Source organism: Pelodiscus sinensis, chromosome 6, assembly GCF_052426305.1.
Source record: "Pelodiscus sinensis isolate ZL-2025 chromosome 6, ASM5242630v1, whole genome shotgun sequence".
NCBI lineage: Eukaryota > Metazoa > Chordata > Testudines > Trionychidae > Pelodiscus > Pelodiscus sinensis.
The window spans coordinates 70,300,833-70,312,182 of NC_143057.1; the positions used below are offsets into that span (position 1 = coordinate 70,300,833).

Consider the following 11,350-nt stretch of genomic DNA (forward strand, 5'->3'; position numbering starts at 1 on the left):
GTCAGATCCATCCTACCCTTAAAGTAGCAGAGTTTTCATTAATGCCAGTTACTTTTGTACTCTAAATTAATTATTATAAACATCACAGAGTAGTAAAGAAAAAGAGAAATGAATAATATATTGGTAGCATTTAATGCTTTATCTTGTGTCTTCAGATAATTATGCAAACTTGTTTATTGTACTATTACATATGCTGCCTCCTCCTGTGATGGGATCTAATTCACTGCTTCGGTACAAATCTATTGACTTCAATGTAGTTATACAAGTGTGGCACTGAAATATCACAGTGGTGTATCAGGCCCATTGTATACAATATGGTATAAGGGAAATCCAACATATGCAGAAAGGCTAGCCTTTTCTTCTTTTTTTTTAATTTCTCTAGAAATTTGTGGATATTTGTTTCAAAGTTTACAGAATTTGATGCCAGAAAGCTGCACAAACTATATAAACATGCAATCAAAAAACGCCAGGAATCTCAGGTAATATATTATTTTATATTTAGAGACATTCTGAAAAGATTTTTTTTAAGTATTAAAACTGTTTTGTGAGGGTAAAGCTGTAATGGATTCCGAGTTTACCTTGTGCAAATGAAAATGTCGGACTTAAAAGATATGTTTCTATGTGTTTATTAACATCACCTTTTTGATCAGATGGAATGTTTTAGCACCTAGTATTTGTAATTTTGAGGTTTAGCAATGTCAATTGTTCTGTCTATTTCTCTTAGCAGCACAATGACCAGAACATCAGCAGCAATGTGAACACACATGTGATTAGAAATCCAGGTAAAAAGTTCTGCATGTTGTTGTGTTGAAATGTTGTACAGGAGGATATTTGAAATCAAATAAACTTCAGTAACTATGAAACCTTCTAAAACTTTCCCTACCATTAAGTACAGTTGTCCTTGTATAGATTAACTTAGCCGTAGCATACATCTTTCTGCTAGTAAAACTAAATCAAGCCCAATCCAACTGCAACAAGTGTTTTTAAAAGAATTTATTTGTCAATCTTTTTCATTAAAGTACATATAAAAATGTGTTTAATTATTTTATGAAAAAGAGCTCTGAATGCCTCAAAGACTAGTTTCAGGCTCCAACATGGTTTTGTTTTGTTTTGTTTGGGTTTTTTTTGTTTATTTTGGTTTGGGTTTTTTGTTTGCTTGAAGCTGTCATAATCATTATTGTGGATTATTCTAAGGCCTTCATTGTAAAGCAGAGACCAGCAATCTGTGGTGTAGGATGCAATATCCCATTTTTCATTGACCATGACATTGTCATCCCAGTCTGAGCTTGCAGCCACAATGCAACACTTAACTTTTTGTTTCCTCTTTCACTGTATCGATCCAGTCATTCATGAAGCCATGATACTGCTTCTTCTGAATTACACTAAAATGTTATTTTTCATTACTTGCACTAATAAAACTTTTGTCCATGCCATGAACATTCCTCACCTTCACTACTATAAATTTCTCTGCTCCTCCTCTGCCGCTCTTCAGAATTTCGCTGGAAAAAGCAATGTTATTGTCATTGATCTCCCATTGAAACACTGTTAGGTTTTTGTCCTTTTATCAAATTGAACTTTTCATCCCTTCTTTCTAAATCTTACATAATCTTTATCTCTCCACTTCTAAATCCACTCTGCATTGCTTGGGTCTGCCTATTCTCCCCTCAGATTTCTCTCTGTTTTCACATTTTTGTTCCCATTGTTAGCTTTTGTTACAAATCATTGTATTTCTCTCATAGTTAAATCTAGGAGGTTCAAGTGTTGTCCTGTACAACAGTCCTTTAATACTTTTCAGCTAGAAATTTTGTAATTTATGAAATTCCCTGACACAGAAATGTACAGTTCAACATAGCTTTCTGTTTTATTAAGCAGATGTGGAAAGACTGAAAGAGAATACAAACCATGATGACAGTAGCAGGGACAGTTATTCTTCTGACAGACATTTGTCACAATACCACGAACATCACAAAGACAGACATCAAGTAGATGCTTACAAAAAAAGCGACTCTAGGAAAAGGCCTTATTCTGCCTTCAGCAATGGAAAAGACCACAGGGACTGGGATCACTACAAACAGGACAATAGGTAAGTTTTGTCAATAATCCATAGAAATCTGGGTTAGGGGGTTAGTTTTGTTTTTTGGAATTGTTTCTGGAGATTTTTAATTGCATTTCAGTTAAATGGTTCATATCAAAACCAAGTTGCCAGTTTGCTAGATCATCGAAGATATTTATCCCACATATTTTTATATAAAAATATTTTTAAAACTTACTCCGTTAATTAGAATACAGTTCTATCATTAAAATGCCCACACTTGTCCAATAATTGAATGCTTCTCCTATGATTTGTCCACAAGAACACATGCCTTTTGTGCATTTAAATCCCTCTTGAAGATTGATTTATTCTGTGTGAGAGAGAGAAAGAGAGATGAACCTTATTTTGCCAAGATGCAGCTAAGCACCATTTTAAAACTTTTGTTATTTCAGATGATTTTTGTGCATAATGAAAAATTTAAAAGAATGAGCACTTGAATTAATTTGCTAAATTGACACCATGTTAATCCTTGCTTTTATTACTATAGGTTGGACCTCCTTGGTCTGGCACCCTTGGGACCTAACCAGTCCCAGATGAGGGATTTTGCCAAACCAGGAGAGATGGCTCCCCTGCCACCAGCTCCCCCAGGTCTAGCCCTACCGCTGGCCTCCTGGTTGGCTTTCTCCCCTCCACTTCCCCCACCTGCCCTGCAGCCCCGTGCTGGGCAGCCTCACGACCTCTGTGCACTGGGCTCCCAATGCCCTGTTGGGCAGACTGCTGCCGCATGTCACTTTCCTGTTACCTAGCTGGGAAGCCCCGCTGCCACGTGTCAGGCTCCCGCTGCCCTGCCAAAAAGCCCCACTGCCGCATCGTAGTCTCCCACTGCCCAGCCAGCCCACAGGGCTCCTGGACGATAGCCCTCCACTGGGACTCTCTGGTCCTGGATGTTGCCAGACAAGAGCCCTGGTTTAGAGAATTTCAACCTTTTTTAACAAAATAACAATTTATCTTATCTTTCAGATACTACAGCGATAGCAAACATAGAAAGCTAGATGACCACAGGAGTAGAGATCACAGGTCAAGCCTTGAAGGAAATTTAAAAGACAGTCGGTCTCATTCAGACCACCGTTCCCATTCCGATCATCGGATACACTCAGATCATCGATCCAGTTCAGAATACAGTCATCATAAATCTTCCAGGGACTATAGGTACCACTCAGACTGGCAAATGGACCATAGAGCTTCCAGTAGTGGCCCTAGGTCACCACTAGATCAGAGGTCTCCTTATGGCTCAAGGTCTCCCTTAGGACACAGATCTCCATTTGAACACTCAGCAGATCACAAAAGTACACCGGAACATACATGGAGTATCCGAAAAACATAACAAAGACTAACATTTCTGGACCTTCTTTTAGCCATATACAGAAAACTAACACAGTAATTGCCTTACATGACTTGAAAGACGTGGACTGGATATTCTATCAGTAGCAGTATTGTTACTTCTTTCCAGGATGCAAGGTCTATTATCCCAACAGAAGAAAAAATATTTTTGTATTTAAAGTTTATGCTGCACTGTGCTGCAAATGTTGTGGCACTTTTTTTAAGAAATGGAAGATGTTTACTTTTACAGGGACCTCAACACTGCCCCATTCAGACTGGATCTTATGAAACTCTTCATGTCAAAGTGCTTTTAGGCTGAATACAGTTTAAATTATGTTTGTAAATGAACTTTTACACACTGACCTGTGATCGTGTTTCAGGAAGGAATGAGGCATTTGAGTTTTATTTTGTTTTATTTTTCTTAGTAAGGAACTCTCAAGGACCTTGTTCACTTTCCAAAGCTACTTGTTTACATTGTACACTGCGACCACCTTGCCGCTTTTCATCACAAGCTTGAATATTTAAATTCTGTACCTAGAACTGTAAAAAAGCCAGGATTTTTTCCTGTTGGTGATCAGTTGTAATGCCTTTTTACAAAAGAAGCTGTAAATTATTGTAAATTAATTAAATGAGCTTTTTCCCCTCTCAGGCTTTTTTTGACTGTTCCTTTCCCCATCAACTCAGGCCGTCTTGTCACAAATAGGAAACAAAATCAGTGTATTACACTTTTGAATGAAGTATCTTGACAGAATCACTGTTCAGAATGTAAAATTGGGGAAAAGGAAAACTTCAGTTTTAGTGCTCCTTTTTTTTTTATTGGATGCTGTGTGCGATACATGTTTTGTTTTTTTAATAAACTGTCCGTGTTGTGATTGTTGTAATGAAATGGTGAGAAATATACAACTGATTTGGGCTCTGAATAAAACATTTTTAGATGTATTTGTTTTAAAAGGAGAAGAGTTTAATACATGAAACCTTCCAAATACATATCAGCCAAAATTTATTGTAAATCCATTTGTTTTCCCTTTCAGTATAGGCAATAATGTCAAATGTGCTATGCAGCCAGTTAATATTTTAGAAGAGTTGAGTGACTTTATTAATAGAAATTGTTACAATGCACACTGATTGTAAATAGATAACTTCTATCTGACAAATTAAATTTAACTAATGGATACTTGGGCTCCTGTAGTTTTCTGATGCTCTTTTCCTGTAATGTTACCTTCCTTATCAGTTAAACATTATTAAGTTCAGCCCCTTTAAATGTATAGTAGTTTTAGTAATTACACCAAATTTCAGAATATTGTAGCAAAATCAGATATTTAAAATATATGATATTTAAAATATATGGCAGAAGGAATAATTTAATAAGATTAAAAACCCACTGATTTGAATGAATGCTTATTTTAGGGGGCTCAGATAGTATTTTATTTTTCCATATTATTTCTTTAAATCCTATGTCCAAAACCAGGATCTCTTTGTTTAGTTAATTTATTTCATGATTTGTAGTCCCTGCTTACAATTTGTCTTTTGTGAGGGGAAGACAAAATACAGGAAAAGGTATGCAAGCAGAATTTTTTCCCAAACTTTTTCCTGGGGTTGACTCATGTTCATCTTTTAAAATATTGTCTACAAAAATCCAGTATACGTAGATACAAAATGAATAAGTTGAGGTTGAGATTTTGCAATACATACATTTCTCTTTATATTTTATTTATATTTATATATAATATAAAATTGATAAGATCTCAACCTCAAGTTATTCATTTTGTGTGTGTTCAAAAAAAAATTGATAGCTGTTCTTCTGTTAACCCACAATGTTTGTCAGCTGCCTTGCTGGAAAACGAGTCTAGAAAAATAAACTTTCCCCTAAATAGTTTTAGTTTTATATATATAGAGAGAGAATAAAATTATAAAATAAAGTAAAATATCTTAGAACTGATACCAATTGTGCATCACATGACATTTATCCCTAATTTCAGACTATATAAATCATATATTGCTCAGATTTCTCATTCTGATTTCTAATTGTATAAAAAAATTTCGGACACTTGAAAGTTTTATAAGTTGAAATGAAGGTTCTTCAAGCATTGGCCCACACAGATCCCACTGTATTTTTTGTGTGCCTTGTGCATGCAAACCTGGAATCTTGTAGCCAGCATTGTTTGGGAACCCCATGCGCCCTTTGTACATTTCCATACCCCTTGCAACAAGAGTACAAAAAAGCAGAACAGCTTCAACCACCATTCAGAGTTCCTTCTCACTATCTGCAGTAAAACTTGATTTTTAAAACCCATCTGGAAAAGTAGAAAGGTGAAAGCAGAGACCAGTCTTGTCTGAGAAGTCATGGGTGCAACATGAGGTGTTGATGTCCACATACTTTAAACATAGACTAGAGCACGGGCATACTCTACTGCTGAATATTGAGTTCTGGTTACATACCAAATTGTTGGATGCGCAGGTTAATGCTGCAATAAGAATCGTAAGTGGAACATTACAATCAACGTCTCTTTATTTGTTCACTTTGCCACATATACTTGAATCAAAATCTTGAGAAATAAACTGTACATCATAGGAGTACAGTTAAACCATGGCAATCTTGAATTTACCAATTAATGAGAATCTGTAAAACCTTCATATAAAATCTTTCAAGCTTCTTAAAGCATCTTCAGCCAATCCTGAGGCACATTGGGGAAAAAATTCTCAGATATTGCTGATGTCCCAAAAAAGCACCTGATTGTAAGCTGCATGACAAGAACTTCCAGGCTTCAACCTATTTCACAAACAGTGGATCACAAACTGTTTTAGAATATTGCATGGCAGTGCTGTCATATCTTATACCTTTGGAAGATAAGCAAAAATGTACAATGAAATTGTGGCTACTAGTCACCAATTGTACCAAATTGTAAATCAGTGGCTGATGCGATCATTTGTCAGTGGTATCTCAGACTTGCATCAAGCCATTCCTGAAACTGCCCACTTACTTCATTATTTGAATGTTGCTAATCATCTCCCTGGCCAAACATTAAAATAAAAGCCTCTGTGTCTTCCTGATTGCTTTGTAGCTTAGATGGTATTATCATACAACAACCACAGTAACTATGCTACTCAGCTTGTTAGCCATATGCCAGCATGTGTTTACATGTCTGTGTGTGAATGGTTATGCCTACAATCCCTCCAGTGTTGGCTCAGGACTATTTATACACTGCATGGAGTCCCTGTAAAAGTTTATCTAAAGATACTCTCTCTTCTGGTAGACAGACCCTGTGAATATCTGTTAGTGTTTTGTTTTGTTCACCACCACCTAATCTGCTGGCAGCTGAAGTGATATGAGTCAAGATTGAGCTGCACTGTTCATTTGGGCTCTCTTCCAATCCAAGTCATGTGATCCTTAGCAGAGTCTCAGGCTACATCTAGACTGCCGCTTCCCTCTCTTCTCTCCCCCCCCCCCCCCAGAAAAAGGTATGCAAATTGTGGAGTGCAATTTACGTACCTTTTTCTGATTTATTTTTTTTTTTTTTGGAAGAGGCTTTTCTGAAATTTGGCCCATCTATATTGAGCCAAATTTCAGAAAAATATCTCCTCTTTTGGGAGAGCCTTTTTTCCTCATAAAAATATTGGAAGAACAGATGCGTTTGCAGGATACAGTGGAGGTTTTCAAGATCTTGGAAGAACTCTGTAGTCTAGACATAGCCCCAGTGGCCTATAAATATGTTTGATCTCAGAACAGGTGAGTTAGTCCACAATGGTTTTCTGCCAGTTCTTCAGGACACCACTACTCAAATCCTGATTGCTAAGGCAAAAGCTGTGTACTATTTAAACGGAGGTGGACAGCAAAAGAAGCACGTCTATGGAACTGGGTAAATCCTACACTTTCCCAGTTCTTACTCTTGCCCTTTTTCTCAAAAATTCTGAGAAGAGGCATTAAGTTCTCCCATCCTTCTCACCCCTTTCTGAACTCCTTCTTTAACCTCTTTTTTTCCAAAGAGTCACCCGGCCGAACCTCTTTAAAAAGAGGAGAGAAGAAAAACAAATCTCTGCATCCTGAAGAAATAAGACAACAAAACTCCCAACCATTGCCACGTCCAGTTTTCCAGGCTTTAAGCAAGGCAACACCTACAGAGACTCTTGCCAGTCTCTGGACACTCCTCCTGTCTTCATAGCATCAAGAGAGAGCCATATCCATCAGAAGTGCTCTTATTGCAGTAACAAGAAGGCCAAGACCACGCGGATAGAGAATTATGCCTGAAAATGATTGATTCCCCTGAACAAATCTCTTTAACCGACACAAGATGACCCTGCCACTGACCCGTCAAAATCTGGGTCTATGGACAATGCTCAGTCTTCCATTGCTCCTAGAAACAAGTCTCATCATCTTCAGAATGGGACTCTTGTAGTTTGAGGGTTTCCTCGCAGGGGAGATCTCTGCCTGCAGTGCCAAGCTCTTTCAGAGTAAGACAAGCCTGTCAACTCTGGCACCGCCTTGGCACATATGCCGATGGTGCCCAAACCCTATACAAATTTGACACAAGGTCTCCATAATGGCACCAACAACACTAGCATGGTAACCAGCACCAAAGCGGGCCCATGCAGAGATGCTGCCACCACCAGCACCAGGCTCAGTGCAGACTTCAGCACAAGAGAATGGGACAGCCAGCATTGATCAGTACCACACCAAGCTAGCACTGAAACACACCACAGCAAAATGCTTTTCAGCACTGACACAGTTCCTCTACCACATCAATACAGAAGTCCACTCAATGTCGCAGTTACAACTTCTCAGTACCAATCACTCCCCTATTGGTGCAACAGGGCAACCACCTCTTTGTCCCACTGCCTCTACCGTATAGTGAAGGCTATGAAGATGGTCAAGATAGTCACTTTTCCTCCCAACATGCCAGTGTAGACACGCCCTATGTTAGGGAAGGAACTGAGTGGTAGATGGGACTACTCTTTTATAACCACCTAAGAAATACAAGGATGTGCAATGCACATGTACATCCTCAACAGATGCTGTTAGATTCTGATCCTGCATGCATAAGGCATGCACACCTTCAGTGAGATTCATGTGGGCAAAAGCATCTAGTAGAACTCCACATACTGCAAGGTAGGTAACCTCTCTCTTCGTTTTCTAGGTTAAATAAATAATCCAGTCTCCAAATATACTGTATACTGAACGATATTTAGCCACTCTTAAGTAGGTAAATTTCACTATTTTTTTTAATTGCAAAACCTGTAGGCCTCTCTCTTTAGATAGAAACTGTTCTTTCCTGAATTATAAACCTGATAATATGAAGGAAATTCTAGAAGTTTCAAGCAACAAATTATTATAATTATTAATTTGCACAGAAATATCTAATTAAACGGGAAAGAAGAGAGCTATTAAGGTGTTCAAATAAAAACAGTAGCCCACAAGATCATTAGTAATTGAAGATGAGTCATCTTTATTCTCTGAACGATAACATATTCTGTAACATTTCTTCACAAACTTATTATGAAGACTGCATTTTATGTTTTAATGTTCAAGACTGAAGGTGTGTTAGGTTGTTATACACATGACTGTACCAGTAACACCAGCACTTAAAATAAGTACAGTAAATTCTGTACAGTAAATAAGTGAAGATTCTTATAAAAGTAATACAGTACCTTATATTCTAGATAAAGCTCTTTGATTTACAATTTAGGGGGTTTGTTCATTTTTCTTTGCATTTCTTCAGCATCTAGGAGTCCCTATAATTGACCAGAAACTGTGTGTGTGATTAAGAGTCTATGCTGACTGGTTGAAACCCAGATTTCAGTTCATTCCAAAGGTATGTCGTTCTATGCAGGCACATGTGAACAGAATAAAATAGAAGTACAAAATTATTTATGTAGAATTACCATGATAAGTTTGCAGCAGGCAATAAATATTTCTGTTGGTAAATATATAAAGTAACAGAGGTTTGTAAACATGCTTATGATTTTTTCCTTGTATTTCACTTAAACTTACTTAGTAGATGTGTGCATTATTGAGGAGGTATTTCTGATTTGTTTTCTTCCATTGTACAATATATATATGAGAGGCTCAAGCTTAAGTCTTGCCACCAAGGTAGGTCATTTTTATCTCTATCTTATTTATGGTGCGGGTAAATGATTTAACAGCCATAATCATCCATTGAATCAATGGTAATTTCCACATGGAATCAGAACCCATGCCTGTCTGGTAATCTTATCATTAGACTACACTTCTTTTATTGTATTTTATTTTGTTTAATGACGGGAAAACATTGTAACTGAATATTTTATAATACGAACAAAAAGGTATTTCTGAGACCTGATTAGCTCCTGTTTTGTCACCTTAAGAAAATTAATCCAGCTAGACCAGGTCTATGTTAAAACTGAAGTGCAAACTTTGGATACAGCTTAGTACTTTTTTGTGGAGTTTTCACATTAAAGTCAATGATAATATATACTAATAATTAAAATGTATGTGAAATGTTATTCTGTTTAGGATTTCTGCCAACAAATATTAACTCCAAATTTGAGTGAGTTAGTATAACTAACAAAAGAGCTAGAAATTACCAGAGTTGGTATCTCCCAAGATATGGTTTGGTATCCTCAGGCCATAATTAAATGAAGTCTTGGCTACCTGTTTTGTTAATATCAGTTATGACTTCACCTCTTTGCATAACATGTGATGTTATTTACATAGCTACAATATAATTACAAACATGTAAAATTCAGTCATTTTAAGGTATTTAATGTGAAAGTGGGCCTCTTATTAAGAGCTTTAGAGCAATGAATTGCAGGATATAAAACATTTAAATGCTTATATTAAAATCTCTCTTAATGCTTTTCTTCAAAAGCTTTTATACAAGCTTTGAGTCAGACAGAAAAGCTTTTTAGATTGGATCTAGGGTGAGTCCACACACTGAAAACTGTAGTGCACAGGACGTGTATTTTGTTTTGTTGGGATTGATTTTATTCTCTCATATTAAATACTCAACAAACTCAAGGTTTTGAGTCAGTGTCTCTAAAGAGAAACAACCTGCTATAAGTTATTGTAGCAGAAAATCATGCACTGTTGCTATGATGTAAAGAATGAACTGGGTCTGTTCCATTCCTTGTTTGCTTGCACCTCAATTGGTTCTAAACTGAAACAAATTTCATACACTGGAATAATCTGGAGCATCATGCTCTGAAACTCAGAGGCACTGAGGTTTGAAAAAAAATCCTCCTTTAGTACTTGTGGATAGCATTGGCTTTGACGTATCTTTTTTGAGACAATACAATTCAATGTTTCTTTATGATTGGTCATAAATCATAGGGATACAATGAGGTCTTAGAAGCATTTGCTATATATCAAAGGCCTTGTTTTAGGATTAGAGCAGAAGATTCTTAGTTGAAAAAATTATCCATCATGAATTCACTTGTGCAGATGATTATCAATGTATTATTCATATGTTATGGCTTTTGACTCCTTATATTAAGCACATTAATCCTGGAAACACATATGCATCTACCATAGCACTGACCAAGAAAATGAGAGGTCCACAATCTCAAATGCCTTTCAATTCCTTTTCTTCCCTGTGTTCCTGGAGTCCTCCTAGTCAGGAAGCTGTTAATATGAGAGAGAAAGTTATATTAGTTATTCTTTTTTTATTGTAAAATTTAGATTTAGTGGGTTTGTATCCTGTTCTTTTTCCAGAAGAAGGAGGAGAAGGGATTTGGTTTTAAATGACCTGCAGTATTAAAGGAGAGATCCTTCCCAGCTGAAGTTAATCAAAATGGTTGAATATGGTGATACAGATCTGACCTAACTGTCCATTCTGGAGCCGAATATTTAAGATGTCTGGAAGAAGGAGAATAATCTCCTTAGGGCTCCTTGGTCTATGTCACTTTTATCCTTGGGACTCAATGTAAACAAGACAGGAGATGTCAATATCCTCAAAAGGTCTTGAG

The 11,350-nt window shown here is 36.8% G+C and overlaps 1 protein-coding gene across 4 annotated transcripts in view; it reads left to right on the forward strand.

Moving 5' to 3' along the window:
* CHD1 (chromodomain helicase DNA binding protein 1) overlaps nucleotides 1–4,060 on the forward strand; it is a 99,525-nt gene extending 95,465 nt beyond the window's left edge. The window contains exons 34-37 of one of the 4 annotated variants that reach the window (XM_075932080.2): nucleotides 383–479; nucleotides 725–782; nucleotides 1,870–2,083; nucleotides 3,053–4,060. In XM_075932080.2, coding sequence (XP_075788195.1) covers nucleotides 383–479; nucleotides 725–782; nucleotides 1,870–2,083; nucleotides 3,053–3,416 — 733 coding nt within the window. In that variant the 3' untranslated portion in view covers nucleotides 3,417–4,060. The remainder of the gene's footprint in view (nucleotides 1–382; nucleotides 480–724; nucleotides 783–1,869; nucleotides 2,084–3,052) is intronic. The other 3 variants (XM_075932081.2, XM_075932082.2, XM_075932083.2) reach the window with 3 other exon arrangements.
* Nucleotides 4,061–11,350: the final 7,290 nt, after the last annotated feature.